This window comes from Hyaena hyaena, unplaced genomic scaffold (assembly GCF_003009895.1).
Source record: "Hyaena hyaena isolate Hyena2069 unplaced genomic scaffold, ASM300989v1 scaffold_10, whole genome shotgun sequence".
In the NCBI taxonomy this organism is placed as follows: Eukaryota; Metazoa; Chordata; class Mammalia; order Carnivora; family Hyaenidae; genus Hyaena; species Hyaena hyaena.
In genome coordinates this window covers 3,054,608-3,081,503 of record NW_024080642.1, presented here as the reverse complement: position 1 = coordinate 3,081,503, position 26,896 = coordinate 3,054,608, and the positions used below count along the sequence as shown (strand labels likewise).

Sequence of the window (26,896 nt, the reverse complement as noted above, 5' to 3'; positions counted from 1 at the left end):
TCTCTCTCTCAAAATATTTTGCTGTACTCCCCCTTCTCAAGCGAGCTGAAGAGAGGCAAGGCTACCCCTGACCTCCCGACAATAAGCCCGAGTGAGGATGGTCTGCTTCTGGACCACAGTGCCCGCGAGTAACAGAAACCGCGAATAAGGGGGCGCTACCGCCTCCCGGAGAAGAGGCCAGGCAATATGAAGTCCCCTCCGGTGGTGATCTTCCAGCCCGGTTGGGACCACCTCCGTTTAGGTCTCCCCACTGCCTCGGGGACGCGCCTCCCCCAGCTCCCCATTTTTCTTAGTCTCCTCTCAGTGAAGGCTCAGAGGCTTCCAACGGGCTCTCGTGCCGGGGTTACTACAGGGCAAATGAAAGGTCGCCAGGCTCCCGTGGGGTGTCTGTCGGGCACCCGGCGTGAGCTCCGCCTTCACCCCAGACCTGACCTTCCTCCGCAGAGGCTGCTGACCCTGACTCCTTCCCAGAGCAGGACTCAAAAACTGAACATGTATTTAGAAGGAATGGTTGGGGGGGGGGGGCGTGTAGGCTTAGCTGGGAAGGGGAAAGAGAGAGGATGCCTTCACGAGGCAGGGGAGGGATGGTGTCAGGACAGGGTTACAGGCTCCCCCCCCTCCCCACCCCCCGCTTGGCCTCCTCCCCACCTCTGCCCCAGCTGAACTCTCATGGCAGAGCCCAGGCCTCGACCTGCTGAAAAGGAATCAAAACTATTTGAACTTCCACTTACTGGAATCCACAGCTTTCTAAAAAAAGAAAGGAGGGTATGAGGGTGGCCACTCTAGAACAATGATTCTCCTGGAAGTCCTGAAGCACAAAAGCACAGCCAGAGCGGAAGGGGTGGGGGGAGGCGGGAAACATTTAGCTAGCTGATACTCAAACTCTGGTGAGCCCAGAATCTCTCCCAGGGCCTGGGGCTGCGGAGTTTGGAGGGAAGTCTGATATCTGCGTTTTCAACGGGGCACCTCATGCAGAGTTTGTGGGACCTGAATTAAAAATCGGGGGGGGGGCATCTTTAAGAAAATGAATCCCTACTTCACTAAAACAGGTGACCAAAGAAATGCATGGCTAGGGGCCCCCAAGAGCCCACACAAGTGAGGGCCTCAGCCAGCAGCCTCTTAGATTAGACCTCTGAGAACAGAGGACTCTGATGTGAGAGGAAAGTGCAGATGAGATTTACGAGCATTTACTGAGCACCTGCTGCATACACAGGCCCGAGCTTGGCTCTGGGGACCATAGCCCAAGAGGACACCGTCCTTTCCTTCCAGTGGTTCCTAAATCATTAGGGTTGGTGGGGATGCAAGTTACTCAGTGCACTGATGTGCTATGAAGGAAGCATGGGGCACAGCAGCGGGGTGAGGCCAGGCAGGTTACTTGAGCTCCATGAGCCTCAGTTTCCTCGTCTGTAAGGTGGGGCGACTCACGGGCCTTATCCGGTTAGGTGGGCGAGAGGGCTGAATGAGCTAATGCTTGGAAGGCGCTCAAGTCAGTGCCTGGCACAGAGCAAGCGCTCCCTAAGTCATATCTGTTCGCTCACCTATCTTGTGGGTGGTGAGGCCAGAGAGGAAGTGGCGCTGGGCTGAGCTTGAGACGCGGTGATAACACTTCCATGGCCGGCAGGGATAAGGAGTCGAATTGCCTGCCGCACCCTGGAATCCAGCACACTCAGAGTCACTGCTCGCATTTCCTCAGGGGGGAGCCCAGGTGAGCAGCCAGATTAGTGACCGCTCAGCTTGCTATCTCAGACATGCCACCACTTTCGCTTTGAGTCCTTGGGCGACTAGCCTAGGGCTAGTCTTTGTTCCCAATTTCCTCTAAATGAGCTTAGATGATTTTCTTCTCCCTTTCTGAAAAAATTTTCTTTCTTTATTTTGAGAGAGAGAACAAGAGTGCGAGTGGGAGAGGGCGTAAGGCGGGGAGAGAGAGAATCCCAAGCAGGCTCCACACGGACGCGGGGCTTGAACTCATGAACCATAAGATCATGACCTGAGCCGAAATCAAGAGTCAGACGTGTAAGCGACTGAGCCGTCTGGGTGCCCCTAGATGCTTTTATTTTATTTTATTTTATTTTTTAATGTTTATTTTTGAGAGAGACAGACAGGGCACAAACGGGGGCAGGGCAGAGGGAGAGGGAGACACAGAATCCAAAGCAGGCTCCAGGCTCTGAGCTGTCAGCACAGAGCCCGAGGCGGGGCTTGAACTCACGAACCCGGAGATCATGACCTGAGCCGAAGCGGGACACTTAACCGACTGAGCCGCCCAGGTGTCCCAGACACATTTTTAAAAAATACATCTTAGGGGGCGCCTGGGTGGCTCAGTCAGTTAACCGTCCGACTTCAGCTCAGGTCATGATCTCACGGTTCATGGATTCGAGGTCCACGTTGGGCTCTGTGCTGACAGCTGGCTCAGAGCCTGGAGCCTGTTTCAGATTCTTTGTCTCCCTCTCTCTCTGACCCTCCCCTGTTCACGCTGTCTCCCTCTCTCAGAAGTAAATAAAACGTTTTAAAAAATTAAAAATAAATAAAAAATACATCTTAGGTCCTGCAAATGTTACAAACGCCTACAGCCATGCAAGCCTCTGCAGAGAAGAGCCTTCAAGTTCAAGCTTCTCAGGGACCCCACCTCTGGATTCAGTTCCTAAACACAGATAATGGATGGGCTGGCAGCCAGTGGTGCTTGCCAGAGGCAGATGAAACCTGGTTTGGCTGTGGCCCATGCCCTTCCCCTCAACCCCCTTCCTTCTCTACTCTCCTTTCAGGAGTGGAGTCCCTCTTCATTGACCATGAACGCTCCCCAGGAAAGGAGCCAGTGTTTACCGACACCAGATTGCCGTCTGCCCGGCACTAGGCCAGGGATTTTACATCTGTTGCCTCTGGTCAAGCTCCTGGCAGCCCTTGCCATGCGGAACAATTGATGACTCTGAGAATCAGAGAAGTGCCCGGCGCCACACATGTAATGAGCCAAAGCCAGGTCAGCTGGGCTCCTCCGGGTCCCCGCGCTCCCCCATCCGCCCCCAGCGACCCCTCCCGCCATTTGGGTGTCTGTTGAAGGGATGCCCTGGGTGAACTGGCCACCAGCTATGGACCGGCTGAGCCCATGCCACAGGGCTGCTTCATTTAGCCTGTGTTCCGCTTACCTGTGGCTGCATAAAATTACCCTGAAATGTAGTAGCTTAAAAGAATGACTGCATGGATCTGACACACAAAGCTGAACTTGAGCAGGGCCAGGTGGGGACAGCTCGCCTCTGCCTGAGAGTGGGAGCCAGGGGGAAACGGGGTCCTTTGATAATCTGGCCTCAAAGGTCATGCCGTGCCATTTCTACCACATTCTGCCTACTGAAGCAATCCCAGAGTCCCACCCAAGTTCAAGGAGAGGGATGAGACCTCCCCTCCTGATGGGGAACAGTGATTCTGGAAGAGCTTGGGGACACTGGGGTCCAGGGAGGACTTGAGGGGCACAGAGGAGGGAGTACTCAGAGATTATTTTTAAGTGTGTTTATTTAGATAGAATATTTAGAGAGAATCCCAAGTCAGCTTTGTGCCCAAATTCACAAACCATGAGATCATGACCTGAGCGCCAAAATCAAGAATGGGCCACGTAACCCACTGAGCTATCCAGGTGCCTCTCAGATATTGTTTGTTGCTGTCGAAGTTTATTTTTTTTTTTTTGAGAGGGGGAGGGGCAGAGAGAGAGAATCCCAAGCTGGCTCCAGACTCATTGCAGAGCCTGATGCAGGACCCAGTCCCATGAACCGTAGGATCAGAAAGTGAGCCGAAACCAGGAATTAGATGCTTCGTGAGCCGAAACCAAGAGCTGGGTGCCACGGAGGCATCCAAGACTGTTTTTCAGTTAATGCTTGTTACAGTGTCGACTATGTGCTCAGCAGCGAGAGGGCTGGCGGTTGATTCCTGATCAGTGGCCCCCGGTGTCCAGGCTCCCTCTTCCCGTAGCCCCAGAAGCCCTAGCTCTGGCTGCCCCGATTAAAGGGTGTGCCGGCAGCTAAGGGGTCTTCACCCAACAGCTTACCTTGCAGTGTCTGTGCCCACTTGGAAGGCTCGGACAGTAAGAGCACTATGAGCTAGCACTATGAGCTAGAGCGGTGGGATGTCTAAATGGGGTGGTCGTGGACGACGCTGAGAGCAGGCCCCGGCACGTACTGCACGCAGGGGGACGGCCAGTCACAGGTGCTGCGGCCTCCCGGACCAGAGGCACGAAAGAGACTTTGCGTGCGGTCACCGGGTGCTCTTACCAGCCCTCTCCCATTCCAATCAGCTTCGGGAAGCAACAGAGAGGGCCTGGCTCCGCCTTCCTGGAACGGCTCCACATAGGAGAACTGTCCCCTCTGGGACTTATATTCTGAGAGCTGAAGCACAAATGTCTTAAAAAAATGTTTTTTTTTTTACATTTACTTATTTTTTGAGAGACAGAGAGAGACGGAGCACACGTTGGGGAGGGGCAGAGAGAGAGGGAGACCCAGAATCCGAGGCAGGCTCCAGGCTCTGAGCTGTCAGCACAGGGCCCACGAGGCAGGGCTCAAATCCGTGAACCGTGAGACCATGACCTGAGCTGAAGTCGGATGCTCAGCCGACTGAGCCCCCAGGTGTCCCCTGAAGGTAGCATGCTACAATAACGGCCCCCCAAGAGTCACACTTGCCTGTGTCCACACGGCCCCTTCAAGAGACAGGGTCTATTTTCTCACCCCTGAATCGGCGGTGGCCAATGACTTGCTGTGACCAACAGGATGGAGAAGTGACATTGTGCTATTTCTGCGGTTGGGTCTTAAGACACCATGTGGCTAAACAGTTAAAATGACAATTGTCTATATTTTACAACATTTAAAAGGTGGGGGTGGTGGAGGCTCTTAAACACCAGCTAGAAAAATGTCATTCGCCCAAAGCTCTGAGTCTGTGACTCATCTTTGGTAAAAGGAAGATCGGCCAGGGGGCCTCCCTGGGTGCCTCGGCCAGCTGAGTGGCCGAGTCTAGATTTTGGCTCAGGTCATGGTCCCAGGGGCATAAGATCAAGTCTCACATGCCCAGCACGGAGCCCGTTTGGGATTCTCTCCCCTTCTCCCTCTGTCCCTCCCCTGCTCATGCTCTCTGTCTCTCTCTTTCTCAAAAAGAAAAAACAAAACATATATACGAAGGTAAGATCGGCGCTGATAAGGAGGTGATGCTACTAACAACTTGAGCCATTCTTCTTGAGGTCCTCAGAAGGACTGGAAGATACTTGGAAAAGAGAATCACTTTTTCACTGTGATGATGACCTGTGTCATCTGGGTCTCAGTTATGCCCGAGGATATCTCACGGGCTCACCAGTAGCAGGGGGCCCTCCCCAGGGAGTCCTGTTGAGGACGGCAGGGTCCGCAGCAGGGCTGGGGACTGTCCGGTCACCAGGCCCAAGAAGTATTAACAAAGCTGGACTCCAGAGCTTTGGTGTGTAAGTCACCCCAACACATCCACCCAACTGCGGCATGGGCTCGGGATCCGTCAGAGGACCCCGTTCACACCGAAGTCCAATGTCACGTCAGACTCCCGCCATCAACCCCCGGGCCCCAGGGGGAGGGGTGTCATGGTTTATGGTAAGTCAAGGCGCATCCCCAGAGCACACAGCACGTAGCAACACAAAGGAGGGGGAGCGTGCAGTAGCTTTCCCGGTGCCGGCCATCGCTGCCGGTCACTGCTGGCGCCAGAGCTGGGCTGGAACCTGCGACTGGGTAGCCTATGGGCCAGTTCCAGTCTGCAAACTGGCTTTGTCTGTCTTACGTACAGTATAAGAAAATGCAAGCCACCTTTTGGAAACTGGGAGATTCCACATAAACATCCAGACTTCGAGCTCCTCTTAAAAACAAACAAAAAGACGGCCCCTGGGTGGCTCAGTCCGTTAAGCATCTGACTTCAGCTCAGGTCATGAGCTCACGGTTCCCGAGTTCGAGTCCCACATCAGTGAACCCTGCTTCTCTCTCTCTGTCCCTCACTCAGTTGCGCCTCCAAAGAAAAACAAACAGAATGGCAAAGAGGAAGGTCTGGCAACACAGGGCTGTTCCCCGGAGGCTACAATTCACCAGAGCTGGGGACCAGCTATCTCAGCATATTTCCCAGTTACCCACAATCCTCACCACCCTCCCGAGAACACAACGACTTCTCGCCGCGTGTCCCCTGACATCCTCAGTCAGGCACCTCCTTCCAACTCCTCCGGCTGGATTGGCTGCCTGCAGTGCGCCCCTTTCTCTAGCAAACCAGTTGGCACTTGGCCCTTAGGGCATGTTTTAGCTACTTTCCCAAACCACTGCTTTCAGCTGGTCCCTTGGGGTTTCCGGCACCGGGTGGGGGGGCATTTCCGTGTCACACACACTTTCTGATTGTCCGGCCTCTGAGGACACAAAGATCTGCACTCCTAAAGACCGGATTATATTTGCATTCTTCCCCCCCCCCCCCCAGCCTAGCAGGAAGGGATGGGAGAGGACTCATTCTTCCAGTTACAAAGCTCTCCCCCAAGGGTACAATTTAAAACTGGGTTCCCAAGGATGCAGGTACACTGCCGTTCCCCATCACGATGGTGGCTGGTCGCACACACTCTCTCTCCCTCCGTCTCCATACACCAGCCTCTAGCACCTGCCGGCACTGCCCCTAACTCCCACAGATGCCAGGGAAGTCCTCGCTCCCGTGCCCAAATCTGGAACCATCTACAGGGCACATTGGTAGTTAGGGAAAGTTAAATGTTACACAAGGTGTCAAAGAGCCGCTCTGTGCCAAGTTCTCACTCCCCATTTCTGAGACGCTCAGGGGTCTTAAGGGGACTTTAAGGGACTAAAAGGGACTCCTAAGACCTCACTGCCCTGGTTAACCTCTAACCTACCCCCTCTCAGTCCCAGGTCAGGGAAAGGGATTTCTACTGCTTCTGCTTGGCACCTCCTCAAAAGGTAAGAACGGCAGCGGTGGCGCCGAGGGGACACAGTCGGGCTCAGAAAGGGTGGCGTCCGTTTTCTACAGCCGGCGTTGGCCACAGCCGCCCTTAGGGGTCCCGGGGGCCGCCGCCCCCGGTGCTGGGAAGTTCTGGATTGTTGAACCACGGACTCCAAATACAGCAGCAGCCACACAAGCTAGCTCTCCCTACACGCATCCACGGGTATGGAATTGTCAGAATCCCCAAAGGACGCGTGGCCAAATCACCAGATGTTTACGCGGTTGCCAAGAAATTAGGTGCGAATGATGCTGCGGTCCGGGCACAGGTTTCAGCTGGTGGTAGAGGAAGAGGACCTCCTGTGGCCTCACAGGAGGAGGGACGATGGTGTTCTCTCCAGAAGAAGCAAAAGCGGGTGCCTCACAGGTGATTGGGAAGAAGCTGCTCACCAAGCGCAAGGAAGAAGAGGGCAGAATGTGCAGTCAAGGATCGGTCTGTGAGCGACGGTATCCCAGAGGGAACGCTGCTGTGCAGTAACAACGGAAAGGTCATCTCAAGGTCCCGTGTGAATAGGAAGTTCTCAAGGGGGGGGGGAGGGGCAGCATTGAAGATGTGGCTGCGGAGACTCCTGAGGCCATAGGTAAAGAACCTTCTGGCTTGCACAGAAGTAGGATTTCCACTTCCTATTGTGGATTCTGCAGCAAAAAATAGGATCAAGCTTTACAATCTTTTCCTGAAATGTGATGTCACTAAGGTGGAGAGAACGCCAATGGTAGATGGGACGCCTGGGTGGCTCAGTCGGGTGAGCGTCTGACTTTGGCTCAGGTCATCGTCTTACGGTTCATGAGTTCGAGCCCCGCGTCGGGCTCTGTGCTGACCGCTCAGAGCGTGGAGCCTGCTTCCAATTCTGCATCTCCCTCTCTCTCTGCTCCTCCCCTGCTCGCTCCCTCTCTCTCTCAAAAATAAACATTAGAAAAAAAATAAAAAAGTTCTCCCACGGTAGAGCATTCAGACAGAGCTGTGCTGTGCCTGGACGCAAAGATCAATTTTGATTCTAATTCGGCTTCTAGCCGGAAGCAAATCTTTGATGTAGGGGACGGGACGCGGGAAGATGAAGGGGACAAAGGTGCAGCTGAGGCAGACCCCAACTGCACTGGCCTTGACGGAAATATAGGCTGTCTACCGAGGGGCGCTGGTTTGGCTGTGGCCACAGTGGATGTAAGACGACCTCAGGGACGGACTCCGGCCAACCTTCTTGATGTTGGTGGTGGTGCCACAGTCCATCAAGTGACAGAAGCGCCTAAGCCCATCACTTTGATAACGAAGGTACTGGCCCTTCTGGTTAACATTTTTGGAGGAGTCAGGTGGGGTGATGTTACTGCACGGGGTATCGTGGCAGGGAAGGATCTGGAAATGAAAGTACCTCTTACAGGACAGTGACAAGGTACAAGAGGCGACGATGCTAAGGCAGTGGCCTTACAATCCTCACTTGGGAGGACTCGGGCAAAGCTGCTAAATGGGCCGTGAAGCTCTCTGGAAGAGCGACCTTGGCCAAGCAAGCCCAGGCTGGTGTGAAATTTCAGTTGCCAATCTGGTGTGAGAACCCAGAGGAGGGAGGAAGGTGTTAAATGTGCCATCGTCGTTAAAAGTATCGTGTTCTTGGGGGCGCCCAGGTGGCTGGGTCGGCTAAGCGTCCGACTTTGGCTCAGGTCATGGTCTCACGGTTGTGTGTTTGAGCCCCGCATCGGGCTCTGAGCTGACAGCTCGGAGCTGGGAGCCTGCTTCGGATTCTGTGTCTCCCTCTCCCTCTGCCGCTCCCCTGCTCCCGTTCTGTCTCTTTCTCTCAAAAATAAACATAAAAAAAAAAAGTATTTAGTGAAGTAATTTGTTATTTGAACATTGTCTTCATCGTCACAAAACACAGATTTACACGAAAGCATGTAAAGTTTTCACGATCCCGTGGTATCGATGAGAATCTGTAGGCTTGTATCACATAAAGGTATATTCACTGAGGACGTGGCAAAGTTAATAACATCAATTTAAGTTAGTAAAAGTCTCCCAACGTGACTTGAAAAAAAAAAAAAGGACAAAAATGGCCTCTCAAGAAAGATTCTTAAAATGCAGCAGTGAGGGAAAACATGCCCGATATGACAGAGACAAGCCCCCAACCAAGTGTCCAGAACTGGGGACCCTCAGCTTTACCACTGGATCCTCAAGAACGAGGTCACATGTTTAATTTTCCTCGTTCCCACCCCTCCCCATTCATTTCTACAGCGAATTCTTCTTGAAGGCATGCTGCCAATGACCTTCTCCCTGCTCTTCATCCCCGGGCTCACCTTCTCAGCGAACGACCCCATCAGCACGAGGACAGATGTTTGGGGAGTTATCCTAGACGCCCACCTCTCTCCCACATCCAAGCAGAGCTCAGGTCCTGATCCCCTGGCCTCTAGTTTTAGGCCCGCTCCAGTCCATCCTATGTATCTAAGACATAAATCCAATTACGGCCCTCCCCTGCTCAAGAATCTTCAGTGGCTCCCCAGGGCGGCCGTGTTAAAGTCTAAACTCCTTGGCTGGGCACCTACAGGGTGCTGCCCACCTCCAATCTACTTCCCCGGGTTCTATTTTACAACAGCTGGAATACTCGTGATTTCCCAAGCACACCCAGACCTCTGAGCCTTTGCAGATGCTGTTCCCACAGGGTAGAATGCCCAGTTCTTGTTTACATACACCAGGCTGAAAATCAGCTCCAAGGCCACTTCCCTCATGAAGCCTGCCAGGCAGACTGCGGCACCTCTTAACGCAAGGGCACTACCACCTTTTTCTCTGTTCCAGCCCGTGATGCCGTGTTCTGGGCACAGGTGCTCAGCAAGTCTGATTTGGGATGTTCCTTGACTTTTGTGGAAACTCTGGAGTCAAAGCCGTTGGCCGAGTCCTGGGCTAGCCATCTTCCAGCTGTGTCATCTTGGGTGAGCAGTTTAACCACTCGGTGCCTCAGTTTCCTTGGCTGAAACATCACAATTCCCGCCTCGCGGTGCTGTTGTGAGGATTAGATTAAGGGAAGACGATATATGGAGAGTACCCCTGGCTCAGAGGAGGGGCCACACGAATGCCATGGCTCCTCTTTAAAAAATTTTTTCTTAATGTTTATTCATTTTTGAGAGTGAGCAAGCAAGAGCAGGAAAGGGGCAGAGAGAGAGGGAGACACAGAATCCTAAGCAGACTCCAGGCTCTGAGCTGTCAGCACAGAGCCCGACGCAGGGCTCGAACCCACAACCGTGAGATCATGACCTGAGCCAAAATCAGACACTTAACCGACTGAGCCACCCAGGCGTCCCATGCCGGCTCCTATTTTCCTCCACCTTTTCTGCTTACTCCAACCTCCAAAGCACTGGTCTACAGGTCTCGTGAATTAAGGCTCCTAGAACTAAGATTCGGATACCCGATCCTCTCTCCTCCCCCCCCCCCCCCCAGCCCCTACAGCGTCCGGGCGGCACAGGCACCTGCAGCCTGGGTGGCTCTGGGTCTGCCCACCAGCTGGGACGATTGCCGGTGGATGACCTTCCTCTGGGCATCCTGGGCTCTGACGCCATGTTGTCTCCAGTCCTCGGTCTGCCTTCGAGGTCCACGGAGAACTTCTTTCTTTGGAAGGAGCAGCTAGAGGGGTCCAACCCCCCTGACGGCCCCCCCCATTCCTGTTCCCCTTGCTATCCGCCTGAGCAGCCCCTCCGCGCCCATCTGGAGCTGACCAAAGTAGACACAAGCGCCGGACACCTTGGTACGATTTTATTCACATACTCCAGACACCCAGGCTTGGCCTGGCACAGCGGGTGTGTTCTTGCCAGTGGCAAAAAACTGATACAGCACGTTCATGAATACTAACCACTTTAATTTAAATTAATAGCATTTCTGGAAGACAAATGCAGTTGATAGAAAATATAAAAACTTTTCCTGTACAAATTTTACATCACATTCGAGAAAAAAAAAAAAAAAAAGAAAGCAGGTGTGTGCCTGTGGCCACGGAAGACGCCGGCTTTACACACACACTGATGAAATCCTGGCTAACACTGCAGCATTACACGAGCTCCCTAAACGGCTTCACATTTGTGTCTCCACCCCGCCCCCAAATCAACACGGAACAAGGGGAATACAGGCCTACAGGGCGCACACGGCTGCCCCCTGTGATCACAAGGAGAAGTGTTACGAGGGGGCAGGATTCCGGCGCCCCGCGCGGATTTGGTGAGCGGAGAGGTCAACTTTGCTACGCTGCCCACGACTAACGAGGAGCTTGCTAGGAGTCAAGGTCTCGAGTTGGATGGAGACCCAGGGACTGTGGCTCTGGTGGCTCAAGGCAGCGGGGACACCGGCCCTAGGGTTTGGGGGAGGGTGGGGGGGACACTGAGGCTCGGGGCCTGCTGTAAAGGACCAGAGCTTGGGCTCCACTCTCAGCCCCCGCTGGGGACTCCGCGGCCCCCAGAGCTCCCGCCAAGGAGGCCCGCCGTCCTCTTCACAGCTGGCCGTGGGTGCTGGATTCACAGTACCTGAGTCCTTCCTGTGTTTCCACGGCCGACGGGGAGAGGACACAGAAGGGCAAGCACGTCTTCCCGACCTCAATTCACAGTCACTTAAGGAGATGGAAGAAGGGGACCACACTTTTTTTTTTCTTTTTTTTTTTATGACAGGCAGCGCAGAGGCTGGGCCATGAGCTGGGAGGCCGCCCAGGGCCCCGAAGAGGAAGCGGGGGTGTCTTCCGGGCCCTCAGCTTGCCTTCAAGGCTCCTGGCAGTGTCAGTTCTTTAAGGGCAGGGACCATGACTGTGCCCACCGCGGGCACACACGACACTGTGTGGGTTCGAGGCCAGCTTCTTGAACCGACCTGTGGGCATGACGCCCATGGGGGAGGCCAAGGGAGGGGAGGATGAAACAAGCAGTCTCCTGGAGGAGGGAAGGGTCCCCCGGGGCTGAATCCGGCTGGTTCACTGCTCCTGTCTTCCCCACGCCCCCCCGGCTGGGAAGGGTACTGAGCTGGGATCTGGGGCGCTGATGGGCAGGGGAGCCCGGGTACCTTGCCCGGCCGCACAGCCGCGCTCTCTGAGCGAGTGTGGGTCGGGCCAGGGGGCTCCTGACCCAGAGACAGGAAGGTGGCCCTCGGCTTCTAGGCAGTGGCCCGCATCCCGGGACACTGTGGCCAGCCCCCAGGGAAGGCTCTGAAGACTGGGAGCTGTGCTAGGGGAGCGGAAATGAAAGGGATGGGAGGCCCACATGCCTCCCCGTCTTGGCTCAGAGCACGGACACGGGTCCTGGGTCGGAATCCAGCCACGTCTCATCACCCTCGGTCATTTCCGGTGAGGGCCTGATGTGGCGGAACGTCCACTGAAGGCTGCTCTCCCATTTGGAACTTTTCTCTTTAGGGGACAGTTTCTAACGAAGAGGCAGGAAGCTCTCACATCACCGACGCCCCCCCAGTCAAGCCCCTCCTTCTGGCGTAAACATAAACACGCAAGTGGCCCCGACTCGGCTCACAGAAGGCTCTGAAGGCGGGGGGCTGGGTGGGTCTAGGTGAAAGGCGTCGGGGGCACAGGCCTCCCGTCCCGGCCGAGAGCTCAGGTGCAGACAGCGGAAGAGTCGGGGGTGGCAAGGGCCTTGAAGAGGACTGGGGGAGAAGAGGCGGGCCGATCCGGAACCCCGGCGTGACGGCTGACAGGCTGGCCGAAGAGCCAGGTCACCCCGCGGATGGGCAGTACACGGTACACGCAGCTGGGGGGCTTGGCCTTCGCTCTCAGCATCTTCGCTCAGAGGCCAGCCAGGCACTGGGTGAGTCCCAGCACCTTAGTGTCTGGCTTCCCGGAAGCTGTGTGAAGGGCACCTCTCTACCGGCCACTGGGTTGGTCCAGATGTTATCTGGGTTTGAGGTGTCTCTATTTTTCCGGCAGGTACAGGCTGGGTCGCTGGGGCCAAAGGGGAGCCTGAGCTCTCTGGAAACAGGAATCCTGCCTCTCTCATAATCCAGCTTGGTTCCTAGCCGGGGTTTCCTCTGCCAGAGGAACAAGGGATCGTGTCCCCTCAGGGGGTTACGGGGAGAACCCTACAGAGGGCGATCACCCACAGTTGGGGTTTCGGGACAAAGCAGAGTCCGGGCCACACCTCGGCGCCCCCACCCTACCCCGAGAACAGCCACAGTCACGATGCTGTTCTTCCCTCCTTCCTCGCTGCCGATGGGGGAGGGGAAGGTCGCTTCCACCACCCTGGCCGGCAGTACCAGGGCACCGCTGCAGAGCACTTTTTATTATTCCCTACTGTGCAGCGGCGAGTTCACTCCACAGAAACGCACATGTAAACATCCGCTGCCTGTCAGGGCGGGTCTGGGTGTTGGCGATGTCACTTTAAGAAATAGCAGGTGCAGCTCCTCTCCGGCCAGGGCATTTCTGTTGGATGAACGGTCTGAATCGAGGACTCCCGCTCCTGGGTTGCGGCACTTAGGAGGGGGGACTGAGGTCTCGGAGGGCATTTTCGCTTGTGTCACGGTGCTTGGTTGGAGATTTCAGGAACGCATTTAAGAAAGAAAGGAATCGGCAGAAAAACCGCCCACGTTGGCTACATCTTTGGGTTACTGGGCTCCAGGACACCCAGGCCAAACCTTTCAAACCGGGGCACAACTTTGCTGCTGTTAATGCTGCGAAGAGGAACAGAAAGAAGGGTTACGGCCGCGCTGGTCTTGCTCAGAAGCGGGGTGGTGTTAGCTAGGGAGCCGGTCAGTCTTGGAAGCCCTGCGGAGGACCCAGCTCCAGCAGGAAGTGAGTGACTGTGCCAGTGGCCTTGGCTGAGCTGCGCCTGGTCACGGGTGGCCGGGGCGCTAAGACTCAGCCACACGCCCTCCCGAGGGTGCGGGGGGCTCATTAGTCTCAGATTCCCCAGCCCCAGTCACTGCTGTGGGCTCGTTGGATCTACTTGGTCACTTGCAGCCAGCAGAGCAGGGCTCCAAACACAAGCAGGAGAGAAACCTGCCCCCAAGTACTGAGAGGGATGCCACACACTCCTCTGGGACAGGGTCCCAGGCATCAGGGACCACGCGGGGAGCAAGCTGAAGCACAGATTCTCAGAGCCCGCCTTCGGAGAGACCGGGCTCGGTTGTGGGAGGGACCCCACGAATGTACATTCGGTAAGCAGCGCTGGGAGGGTGCGCGGCCGCACGGCCACACCCTCGATGAACGCCAACTTGGGGTCTGGTACTTTCTGTCTGCACCGGTGGACTTACAGGGAGCTAACATCGTGGGGGCCGGGGGCGGAAGCTTTGTTCTTATCAGTGAAATCGTTTGGCGACAGCTCCCTCCCCAGCCCCCTGCTTTGTTTTGGGACAATTTTCCTAAGCGTGTCGCTGAGGACAAAGCCCTTGCAGGCTAGCGTCTTTCACGACAGCGGGACTTCTGGTGTCCACCTCCCTTGGCCCTCGGCAGCTCTGAAATCATCCCAGGCCTTGCTGGACAAGCTCTCTGCAGGTCGGCAGCCACGCCAAACCTCTCCACTCGCTGTGCTGTGGGAGCAGTATCGCCGGTGGGAGGCCAACGTGCTGGTGGGGGGGGGGGGGGGGGGGGACGGGGGTGTTAGGGGACCCTCGCGGGCAGCAGTGATTCAGGCACACAGAGGCCGTGGAGCCGGGTGGGGGTCGGTTTCAAACACAAAGCGACAGAAGAAGTCTCCGGAGAGACGCTCCGGGCAGCAGAGACCGCATCCCCCGGGTTAGTGCCCGCGTCTCAGTTTGAGCTTGAGCAGAAGTCGCGGTGCTGCGTGTCGATTAGGAGGAAGAAAAGCCCCCGGCGCATGCAAGGCAGCCCGGCCTACAACCTACGGGAAGAAAGAGAAGAGGGGAGAACCGAGTCAGAACCCGAGCCCATGGAGGGGCAGAGGGAGCGGCAGAGGCCTGGCCGGGGCATGGGGCAGGGGACCCTCTTTCCCTGCGGAGAGGGAGACAGGCATCCCCCCTCCGCTCGTGGCTTGGCAGCATGGGGAGCTTGGAAGGGACCTGGCAGCAGGCCCCTGTCCCGCGCTCGGCTGGGACACAGTCACAGAATGTTGAGACAGAGGCTGGCCAGTGGGCCCACCGGCCCTCAGCCCGACTATCAGAAGTGACTTCTTAACAGCTCCCTCTTTTGGCTTACTGCAGTCCCTTCTTTAAGCTCTGGCCAAAGAGCACCCTAAACTTGGACCAACCATCTGAGCTCGCTCCCACCCAGGGACATGCCACCATCGGCCACCATGGGGCGGACAGAGGCCCTGCCCCAGGCCGCGGGTCTTCTCGCAGCCCGGCGAGAGACACACAGGCCCACAGGACCCCTGCCCGTGGCCATTTCGGCAACAGGAACATCACTTTGGTTTTATGCAAACAAAACACGCAAAAATGGGGAAGCTGGATGCAGAGACAGAACAGGAAGCAGGGTGCAAACAGGCAGGAGATAAGAGGAGACACACTATTCCTCCAGAAGCGGGAAGGAGTTCTTAAAGTCCAGGTGACCGTAACGTCCTTTCCCGTAGTAGCGGCTCCGCCAGCGACTGGGGGGGGTGCCCCGTGACCATCGTGCCAAGTGTGGGAACGGCGCGGTCCGGTGGGTGACGGAGTCAGGCACCCAGTGCAGACCGGTGGAGGAGGGGCCGCAGGTGTCAGGACGGCAGGGAGGGAGAGAGGACAGAGCGGGCCAGCACACCCGCCACCCCCCCCCAAACAAAAAAAAAGCAACAAGACGAATGGAAAAGAAAAGAGAAAATGAGAATTAGAGACAATGTGTTGATGAACAAATCCTGAACAGGAAGTTCTGACTGAGACTCATCCGGGGATGCCGGCATTCTTTGCTCTCGGGCTAAAACGGATGGCCTTGGGCGGCCCCACGTGGGACTTCCGTTTCCCACCCGTGAAAGGAGAAGGTGGGGCTGTGTGGTCCTTAGGGACTCTGGAATTATCTCCTGAAAGCCAGACCCACCTGGCACAGCCTTCTCTTCTATGGATGAGATCTTAAACCAGCGCCCAAGATATTAAACAAGTCGCCCAAGGTCTGACGAACCAGATCCTTGAACTTCTTGCAAATCTAGGGGACCCCCAGACTCCGGTCTCTGCCAGGAGAACTCCTGCTCAAAACCCAGTTCCAGTGACCCCCCCCTCCTCTTTCTGGGGACCCTTTCTCAAGTCCCCTGGGTGGGCAGAGACGCCCCTGTGCAGGTTATAACCATTCCCTCCTTTATTTACCAATTACACTGCAAACACCTTGCTGGCCTCGGCCTGGCCTTGGCCTTTGGTCTCCCCAGGTGTGTAGCAGGTACTCAGCAAAGAGTGGCGAGAACCCATGTCTCTAACGTCAACATTCCGCTACGGAGCCTGACTCCTCTTAAGAGCAAAACATTGCAACTAACGTGTCACTCTAAGCGAGTATTCCCAACCCTACACTGTCACTCCTCTACACTGTCCCTACAAATGACCCAAAACACCAGTTCACCGTATTTCTTCACGGACTTTGCCTGCATCCTCTGGTATGTCGGGTGACCCTGCTCCCTGCACCTCAGCTTGAGACCCAGTTTGGTTTGTTTTCAGATGGGAGGGGCCAGCAAACTATATAGACCTCAAATCCAGCCACTAAAAGATTTGGACCACTTTAAAGGTTTGTCAAAAAAACAAAAAACAAAACCAAAAAACCCCAAAAACAACAAAACAAAAACACCAAGAACATATGATAGAGACCACATGACCCACATGCCTAGAATATTTAACACCGGCCCTTTCTAGAACTGTGGATGGTCCTGCTGCCACCACACACCTGGGCAGCAGACGTGGGGTCAGGTGCAGCTTCTCCAGGGGCTCAGCGACATGGCTGCAGGTGCCCCACAGGCCGCCTAGACAGGCTCCTGCCCCAGAACTATCAAGGGCAGCTCGACTTTATCTGTTTCACCTACTGGGACTCGCTGGGAAAGCACTCTTTTAAGAAGTGCCCTTTGCCTTTAAAAAGCTTCAAACCATTTGGGGCGCCTGGGTGGCTCAGTTGGTTAAGCGGCCGACTTTGACTTAGGTCATGATCTCACGATTTGTGAGTTCGAGCCCCATGTTGGGCTCTGTGAAGACAGCTCAGAGCCTGGAGCCCACTTTGGATTCTGTGTCTCCCCCCACTCTCTCTCTCTGCCCCTTCCTTGCTCATGCTCTGTGCCTCTCAATAATAAACAAACATTAAGAAAAAAGTTTAAAACCATTCATATCACTCAGGGGGCTTGTCACATGGGGCTTGCCCAACCTGTGTCTGCCTAATCCATAAACTAAGAATAGGTTTTACCTTTCTAAATGGGTTGGGGGTAAAAACACCAAAAGAAGATTTCACAACATGGGAAAGCTGCATGAAGTTCAAGGGTGAGCATGTATAAGTAAAGCTGTATTGAGCACAGGCAGCCCCCTGATGTACGTGCTGGAGCTGTTCTTGCACCTGACGGCAGAGCCGAGTCCTTGTGGCGGGGACTGTGTATGGTGCTGTGACGGCCTCGCACTGCTGCTGGGTGTGCTACAAATCGCGGGGGCCTGCGAAGCCTAACACAGCTCCCTCCGCTAGCAGCCCATCCCCCTTCACCCGTCTGCCAGCCTCCTCTGGGTTTCTGAGTGGCAGAGAGAGCCAGAAAGGCGAAGCACAAAGGGAACGAAGACAGAATGGAGGAGTGAAGACTACCCCACCCCAAGCAGGTACAAAGGGCAGTGTGACAGAGCAGAAGGGAGATGGACTTCTAGTGTCAGAGCAGCACAAACTCAGGCCACGCCTTCCCCGTAACAGGGGGCCGATTTGGGGGCCGCAAACCGCTCTCGAGTCTGCGCCCTTTTACGAAACAACCCCCTTCGCCGATTCTGGTGGTGCTGCTCTAGCTTCCTGTCTGGCCCCTTCCCTGGCGGGTCTTCTCTTCCAGGCCTAGCCTGGACCCAGCGTCAGCACTGTTCAATAACAGCGATGCTGGGCTTTCACAGCAGAGTACTAGAAACGCTCATCTCTGAAACAAACGAGACCCTAGTAGTGCTTGGGCAGGGGGACTAGTCACCTCTGGCCAATCTGCTTTGTATAGTGCCCGAAGTCGTAGGCAGACAGAGCAGACAGGGCCCTTTTAGACACCAGGCGAGGGTGGCCCATGAAGGGGGGACTTACTCAGCAGACTTCCAGAAGTGCCCCGGGTGGGAGAGCCGCCGGTTCAGCTTAGGCAGTTTCTCCAGCATGTCCATCAGCAGGGTGAAGCTGGGCCTCTCCTGCAGGTCGAAAGCCCAGCAGGCGGACAGGATCTCCTGTAAGCAGAGGCGGCATTAGCAGTGTGAGAGCTGGCGGAGAGCGAGGAAGGCACAGCTGGGCTACGCGGCATCGGATCCATTCGATGCTCTCAAGCACCCCCCTCCTTCCACCTGGTGTCCCCTGAACATCTTGCCACTATTAAGAAGATTGGCCATTAATGGGGCGCCTGGGTGGCTCAGTCAGTTGAGTGTCCGATTTCGGCTCAGGTTATGATCTCATGGTTCTCATGGGTTCGATCCCCACATTGGGCTCTGTGCTGACAGCTCAGAGCATGGAGCCTGCTTCAGATTCTGCGTCTCCCCCTCTCTCTCTCCCTCCCCTGCTCACACTCTGTCTCTCAAAAATAAATAAAACGTTAGGAAAAAAAAGAAGATTGGCCATTTCTGGAATAGTTATTTCAAAGAAATAATTAAGTCTCAGAAGAGCTCGTGCTCCTAGTTGAAAACAAAGGGCACCAGCTTGTCTCTCCTCTTTCCTTCTTAGAGCGTCCTGGAATAACAGGATCAAAGCTGAATAAAAATAATAGGAAAGAGATCAGAAATGGGGTTGTAGGGGTGCCTGGGTGGCTCAGCTGGTTAAGCGTCTGACGCTTGGTTTTGGCTCAGGTCATGACCTCACGGTTTCATGCTGTGCTGATAGTGTAGAACCTGCTTGGGATGCTCTTTCTCGTTCCCTCTCTCTGCCCCTCCCCTACTCACGCAGTCTCGGTCCCTCTCAAAATAAATAAACTTATAAAAAAGAAAAAAAGAAATGGGGTTGTAGATTTTTTTGAATGGAAAGGAGAAGAAATGCAAGATGCTCAGAATAACTGTGGGGTGAGACTGCAATGGAGGGGGACCTGCAGTGTTCCAGGAATCCTCTGGAGGCTGGGAGCGACCAGGTTAAAACAGAGGGCAGTACTTGAGAGTCAGTAGAACACCTGTCCCGAATGCCTAAGAGTGAAGCCCCTCTGACTTGGGTGGTTTGCTGCCTACTCTCAGGATCTGCACACTTCCAGCACACTCTGCAGCGTTTCAATTCGGGAGAGCTCCTGTGAGGCCCGTGAAAACAGGCCTGCACACACGACCAGGCAGGAAGTGCTTACTGACTCAGGCTCGGCAGCTTGGGTTTCTGTTCTTAAGTACAAGTAGACCTCATGGGGTTGCCTGCTAGGTGAGGAAGAGAGGTCAAAGATAAATGAACCAAAACAATGACTTTGGAGAAAATTGTGTGTGTGTGTGTGTGTGTGTGTGTGTGTGTGTGTGTGTGTGTAGAAGCTACTCTACCCATAAAACAAGATCAAGGTGCAATAAAAAACACAACCAAATACAAGGAAGTACTTGCAATTAATAATACAGCTTCTGCAATAAAACATTAGGAGTACTGGAAGATAAAACCCAGGAAATTCCCCAGATTGTGTACTCAATTGTAGGTAGGGAATAGAAAACACTGAAGAAGGTAAAAGAGGAGTGCCTGGGTGGCTCAGTCGGTTGGCTGACTCTTGATTTTGGCTCAGGTCATGATTCTAGGGTCAGGGGACCAAGCCTCACATCAGACTTTGCACTGAACGTGGAGTCTGCCTAAGATTCTCCCTCTCTCTGCTCCTCTCTCCCACTCGCTCTATCCCTCTAAAATTAAAAAATAAAAAAAAAAAAAAAAAGGTAAAAGACACAGAAGCTCACCAAGGATCAAATTCTTGCTAATGGGAGTATCCACAAGAGAAAACAAAGAAACTATAGGGCCAGAAACGATATAATAAAGAAAAAACATAATAAAAGAAATTTTCCCAGAAACTTTCAAGGGAAACTGGAATCTTCCTCTGAAAAGGCTCACTGAAGGGACCTAGCTGAAAAAAAGAAAACCAAACCAAGGAATAAACTTATTCTAAGGTATATTTTAATGAGATCTCAATATAACAAGGATAAAGAGAAGATCCCCAGAAGTTCCCAGGAAGGATAAAACATGGCATCTATAAAAGACTGAGAATTAAGATTAATATCAGATTGTTCAGTAATGCACTGGACACTTAGCAGATAGCAGAGCAAAAATTTCATGTTCTTAGGCAAGGTTATGCTGAACCTCTTGGTGTGAAAACAAAGAACTTGTTTAGGTATATACAGATTCAAAGACTATCTCCTATGCATCCACTGGGAGGGAGTTCCTTTAGGTTTCACTCTCATTTTGCTGGAGTGCAAATACAGAAATGGGAAGACATGAGATATGAGAAATTCTAGTATTGACCCAGGAATGAATGAAAAGAAGTGGAAAGATGACAGCACTACAGTAGGCCTAAAATTCCGCTATTCAAATTACAAGAAATCAGTAGGCCCTGGAAAGAATGAAACAAATTCTATTACACAGGCAGTGTGTAGAAGCTGCAAGACCTTAGGAATACCGTAAAGGTGTTTATCACCTCTCTCAATTAGGAGGAAAAAGAAAGGCAATTAGAAACTACAGGAAAAACCTAAAACCACACAAGAAAACCATGGTCCACATGTGAAGCCAACAAAATTGTGGTGGGCCTTTGAGTAACTGATGGAATGGAAGAAAAGAGATGGGTGCACAAAGAAGAAAATGTAATCCCAGTGAACTACTTAATCAGTATCTAATAGCAATTACAATCTATTATAATAGCGCACACACTATTTACTATCTTTTCACTTTTAGCCTCTATCTATAAACACAGGATGGAAAATTTAATCACGGCAACACAAAATTAGTCTTAATAAAAGGATAAAAGGCAAGTGGATGCAAATTGAACAGAGAAGAAGGGGCAGATGGTCATGGAATGAAGAGCTGATGGAACAAGAAGTCAGTCTTTTGGAGAGTGACCAGAGTTAAAGGACTGCTAGTTTTCATTAAGAATCCTTCCTTCTGGCCTTTTGATGTCATCCTGTGCACACTAACTTACTGTGGTTGCCTTGGCACAGAAAGTAGTGGCTGGTGGTAAACTGAGAGTGGTGTTTACACTGGGAGGGACAGAGATAAGGTGTCCCCCAGAGGGTACTTCTTGTTTTTGACTATAATTCAAAATCAATTTTTACTGCCATTGACCAATACCCCCTCTACCCTTCAATGGCAATGTATTAAAAAAAAAAAAAAAAAAAGACTAAACAGGAAAGCCAGCTTTCATGAGCCAGAAGCTGACTGCTGGAACATTTGCTCTTTGCTCCCATTTCCCCACTCCTTATCCCTAATCTATTCTAAAGAGGCTTCAAAGGTCATATAACCCCACACTGTTAGAAATCCTTCCAGAACAGAACTCTGGGTGTGCATTAGGAGGAGCTTTATTTAAAAATGAAAAATAAAAACAACTAATTATGATCTTAGCCCCAACCCAGGCCAATTAAATCTTTCTGGTGGAGGCCCTAGACCTGATATTTTTAAGAGCTCCCCGGTTCAGTCGGTTAAGCGTCCAACTCTTGATTTCAGCTCGAGTCATGATCTCGGTGGTGAGACTGAGTCCTGTGTCAGACTCAGTGATGGGTGTGAAGCCTAATCAGGATTCTCTCTCTCCTTCTCTCTGCCCCTACCCTGCATGCATGTGTGCATCTGTGCATGCACTCTCTCACTCTCTCTCAAAACAAACAAACATTAAAATAAATAAATAAAAGCTCCCAGATGATTCTGACTTGTAGCCAGCATTGAATCCTGACTCCCCGGTAGTCTTCTGATGGGCTCTGTACTCTGCTCCAGGCCTTCACCCACCACTGTGCTCTAAGACTCTAAGTGTGCAGAAATACAATTGCGATTACTGCCAAGAAGACAACTATTTTTTCTTTCCGATAAAACAAGCATGCACGCATACTCTGGTTTACACAAAGTGTCCTTCATAACTTTATTGTAAGGGGTAAAAATTGGAAAAAACCTAAATGTCCAACAACAGAAAAGTAGGTACATTACGGTATAAGCCACAGGACAGAAAGGGAGACAGGTTTAAAAGTAAGGATTTGTCAATGACTTGAGAATAATAAGCCTAATAAAAGGTCGTGTGGAAAAAAGGTCATGATTAAAAAAACTTAGCTACATGTTATGAGCTTGATTTTGTTAAAGGTATGTATTTAAAATAATTAGGGGGGAGGGGCACCTGGGTGGCTCAGTCGGTTGAGCGTCTGACTTTGGCTCAGGTCATGATCTCACGGTTCCTGAGGTCAAGTCCCACATCCGGCTCACTACTGTCAGCCTGTCAGTGCACAGCCCACTTCAGATTCTCTGTCTCTCTCTCTCTGCCTCTCCCCTGCTTGCACTCTCCCCCAAATAAATACATATTACAAAAAAAAAAAAAAATTAAAAGAATTGTTTTAAGACTGTAGGATAGTAGCTGCTTTAGCTGCTATCTGAAGTACCCAACAGCCGGGAGCCTGGACCCCTCCTACCACTACCCTGCTAAGGTGTCCAAGGTCATGTCATGGAAAAGGAGGTTCTGTGGCCAAGAGCATCGAGGAGGCACTCATCACCTGCTCGCCTCGCCTGACACACCCCAGTGAGGTGGAATCAACTGGCCAAGGAAGAGCCTGGTGTTGGTCATGGAGATTAGCATTTTGGTGTCCTTCTTTTCTTGTTTTTGTTTTTTTAATGTAAACAGAAGGCAAGCAGGGGAGGGGCAGAGAGAGAGGGAGACACAGAATCTTCCAGGCTCTGAGCTGTCAGGTTTGAACCCACGAACTGCGAGATCATGACCTGAGCTGAAGTCAGACACTTAACCAATTGCTGCCCCCATTTTGGGGTCATTCTTGGGGGAGCGTACCTGTATAGTCTGCACTTCAACCTGATATGGCATGTGCTACTACACCAAGTCCAATGTCATAAATGAGTATTCCAAAGATATCCTAACAACTTGCTACCAAAGGAGGAAAATACTAAGATCTGTTAAGATCTTGAACGAAGGGGCGCCTGGGTGGCTCAGTCAGTTAAGCATCTGACTTCGGCTCAGGTCATGATCCCGTGGTTCTAGCCCCACACTGGGGCTCTGTGCTGACAGCTCAGAGCCTGGTGCCTACTTTGAACTATTTTTGTTGTTGTTGTTGTTATTTATTTCCAGGAGAGAGAGAGAGAGAGAGAGAGAGACAGCGTGAGCAGGGGAGGGTCAGAGAGAGGCGGAGTCACAGACTGAAACAGGCTCCAGGCTCCGAGCTGGCAGTCAGCACAGAGCCCGACGCGGGGCTCGAACCCACGAACCGTGAGATCATGCCCTAAGCGAAAGTCGGATGCTTAACCGACTAAGCCACCCAGGCGCCCCTTCCGGGTGCCTACTTTGGATTCTGTGTCTCCCTCTTTCTTTGCCCCTCCCCTGTTCTCTCTCTCTCTCTCTCTCTCTCTCTCAAAAATAAAGAAACATTAAGAAAATTGTTCTTAAAGATCTTGAAGGAAGAATAGGTTGCATTTCTCACTGTGCCTGTCTCAGTTTGCAGAAGGGGACTCTGCCAACACTGTCCAGGACTTCAACAAGAAGGTCACGGCCTAGTTAGACCTCAACCTGGACCAGCATGAGGTGGCCTCCCAGTGCTACGCCACCCAGATACCCTCTGGAGCTTATTAACACCCAGGCCAGCACCCACCTGTCCCACCCCTATCTGACTAACACGGTTATGGATGACCACGTTGAAAACATGGAGCCCTGAGTTCCTTTATGTCTCCTTATGCCAGGGCGAGGAAACTTACACAATGCAATGCGGAGAAACCATTAGAGGCATTCAGAAACACAAGGTCAGCACCTGATTTGGCACTGTGGCGACAAACATGCCGTGGAAACGTTGATGTGCTCTTTCCCAGTGGAGAAGGACTCTCTGGAGAAAGATCCGATACCACGGTAACCCCCCACGGTTTATGTTCTGTGCAGTGACGACTGTTTATCACCTTTTCATATAAGTCACAGACAGGGTTTTTACTACTTTTTCAACTCATAATTCAGTTCAAACCATTACCTTTATTTCTTTCCAGTCGTTTATTTTTTTTTTTGTTAATTATTTTTTACGACAATGGTTTTGTATAAAGAAAAACGGTTGGGTAATAAAGGACACAGGTCTATTAGCCAGCAGCAGGGGCCTGCCCAGCATATTTCTGCCTCCGGGTGGGTCCCCGTTCTCAGGTGAGTGAATGAAGCCAGCCCCTCAACCCTCCAGCCCTACTTCCCTCTCTAAGCATAGGTGGCTACTCACAGTGACTTCCTTCCCCAGGCTGACAGAGGCCAGGACACGCTTCATTCCTTCTCCACTTCCTATCTGCCAGATCAAGGCCTCTGCAGCTTGGTTCTTAAAGGGCCAGTCTCTTGCTTGCAGCTCATACCAAATAGTCCTGTGGGGGCCATGCATGCAGCGTGAGTTCCTGAACTGCTCAGCCCAGCTGCTGCCCAGGGGCTCTCACCGCCGCAGTGCCAGGAGGCCAGGCAGAGTATCCAAGATCCTTCTCCGGCTTTCTCCACCCACCAGGCTTCCAGAAGTACCGTGACGGCATCCTGGTGGCTCCTCCCAGGCACCAGGGGACCCGTGGCCCTACGCATCTGTTGTGATGGAAGGTCTGAGGCTGCACAGGCTCTGAACACAGATCCTGGCATAAATGTCTAGCCTCAAGTGGGGCTGACGCCTATGTCCAAGGTTGTCCGAGGAGTAACAAAGGCAACCTCGACTCATCTTGACCTTCTCCTTTAGACCCCCACTGCTCAGTGCGGGGGCCACTGGCGACGTGGGGCTATCGAGCAACTGAAATGTGGAGAGTGGACCTCAGGTGTGCTGTGGGTGTAAAATACTCTCCAAGGTTTGGAAACTTCATTGGGTAAAACAGCTCCTTGATGTTTAAATCTTGGTTAACATGTTGAAATGATAATATTTTGGATATATTGAGTTAAACACATTTTATTAAAACAGATTTTATCTGTTTTCCTTTTTTTTTTAGCATGGCTAAGAGAAAATGTTAAACTCTGTATCTGGCTCATGTTACCTTTCTATATTTCTATTTTTCTTTTGGTTAGCATCGTGGGGGCACTAAGTCTGGCTGCCAGGACCCCGGTTCTCTGAGAGGGACGGCTCTTAGCTCTGGTCAGCAGTTCCATGGGCACCGGGTGAGACAGACACCCAGCAATGACCTAACTTAGTCTTCATGAAACTGTTGAGGAGGTACCATTTTTTTTCCCATTTTACAGATGGGAAAAAAGAAGGTCAAGGATGCGGCTCCTTAGCCAATGAGTGGCAGAGCCAGGACTCGAAGCACACCACCACCCCCTCCCTGTCCCCAGTGTCACCCGGGGCCCTTTCTTTCAGTCACCCTTGGCCTCAGGGACTCAGAAGGGGTGGGGGGATGGCTGGGGCCTCCTCACCCAAATGCATAGACATCAGCAGCTTTAGAGAAAGGCAGCTGGTCCTCGTCCTTCCCGGGGGTCATCTCGCGGACGATCTCCGGGGCCAGGTAGCACAGCCAGTCATGTGACAGCTTCAGCTGGTTCTCACGCCTGGAGGCCAAGAAGCCAGAACAGGGACACGGGGGCCTTTCAGCCAGCAGCCAAGAGGCAGCCCAGCACACACGTGCTCCAGGGCCGGCACACCGCCCGTGCGTGGCCCAGAAAACAGCACGCCGATCCCGCACTTGGCCAAGCCACCGGTGCTTTGGAGGGATGTTACAGAAGAGGGATAACCTAGTTTTTCTAGGAAAGCAGACCAGCAGCAGGTATTAGTAGGGAGCTGATTCTCCTCCCTAGAAGAGCGGAGCGTCTCCACACAGGAAATCAGTCTGCGTGTGTATCTTACAACCTGGCCTGGGGCTCGAACTCCAGCCGGACTGCCCTCTCCCTTCCTGGAGCGCCCCCGCCCCCCACCTGATTCTTGGAGAAGAGCCTTTCTCCCCACCCCCACCTTTCAAGATTTGGGGAAATAAAACCTGACGCTCTTCCTCAAACCAGGGACACGAACCCTTGTCCCCTGCTCAAGTCAGTGAGCGAATAGGTCATATGAGAGCAAGGGAGACCCAGCCTCCGTGGGGGTCAGCGTGAGAATGAAGTGCCATGTATGAGGGACCCAAACGTCACCCATACCTGATTCGGGACCAGAACCCTAAGGACAGGACCTAAGTAGACCTGGCCCTTCCTGTAAGGGGAGGGCTGTTCCTCAGCAGCACGTAGCAAGTGCCCAAACACCCGCCGCACCTCGAAGCCCGGCTGGCACTGCCCAGGTCCTCTGCGTCCCGTCCAGACACCCAATCCCAACTCACCGTCCCTCTTGGACCACGCCCGAGATGCCAAAGAGCCCGAAGTCCGTGATGACCACTTTGCCGTTGTCATAGAAGACGTTCTTGGATTTGAGATCTTTGTGGACAATGCCCTTGGCATGTAGATACCCCATGCCCTGGAAAACAGGGAGCCTCACGTCAGCGGGGGGCGGGAGGAGGAGTGACAGGGATTCAGCTTCTACCTGGGCTGGGCGATGAGCTGTATGCCCTCCCCATGTCCCCTCATGGGGTCTTAAAGTCTCATGTGGTAGAACTGTCTCCATTCTACATATGAGGCCACTGAGCCTCAGAGAGGGGACATCACTTGCCCCAGCAGTTAAGCAGCACTGCTGACCATGGCATTGTGCTGTCCAACGGGCACCATATACTTAGCTAAGGTGTGGAGAGGGTGACAGGTGGGGAGCCGGCGGGGGGGGGGGGGGGGGCGGTGTCCAGAAGTGTATAAACAGTGACGATACCACCCACATGAAGTCATACGGGATTCGGGTGACCTAGACGTCTCTATC

General features: G+C 53.0%; 1 protein-coding gene and 1 pseudogene across 6 annotated transcripts in view; one reads left to right on the top strand and one right to left on the bottom strand.

Moving 5' to 3' along the window:
• KSR1 (kinase suppressor of ras 1) overlaps positions 1 to 26,896 on the bottom strand; it is a 176,239-nt gene that overhangs the window by 8,303 nt on the left and 141,040 nt on the right. For 4 of the 6 annotated variants that reach the window (XM_039252652.1, XM_039252656.1, XM_039252679.1 and 1 more), the window contains 7 exons: positions 26,373 to 26,506; positions 25,486 to 25,617; positions 24,332 to 24,467; positions 18,057 to 18,190; positions 12,767 to 13,573; positions 1,502 to 1,511; positions 1,252 to 1,257 (listed from right to left, as the gene is read on the bottom strand). In XM_039252652.1, coding sequence (XP_039108583.1) covers positions 13,495 to 13,573; positions 18,057 to 18,190; positions 24,332 to 24,467; positions 25,486 to 25,617; positions 26,373 to 26,506 — 615 coding nt within the window. In that variant the 3' untranslated portion in view covers positions 1,252 to 1,257; positions 1,502 to 1,511; positions 12,767 to 13,494. Of the gene's footprint in view, positions 1 to 1,251; positions 1,258 to 1,501; positions 1,512 to 12,766; positions 14,743 to 18,052; positions 18,191 to 24,331; positions 24,468 to 25,485; positions 25,618 to 26,372; positions 26,507 to 26,896 lie in introns of those variants that run through there. The other 2 variants (XM_039252658.1, XM_039252661.1) reach the window with 2 other exon arrangements.
• LOC120245753 lies at positions 6,528 to 9,743 on the top strand (annotated as a pseudogene).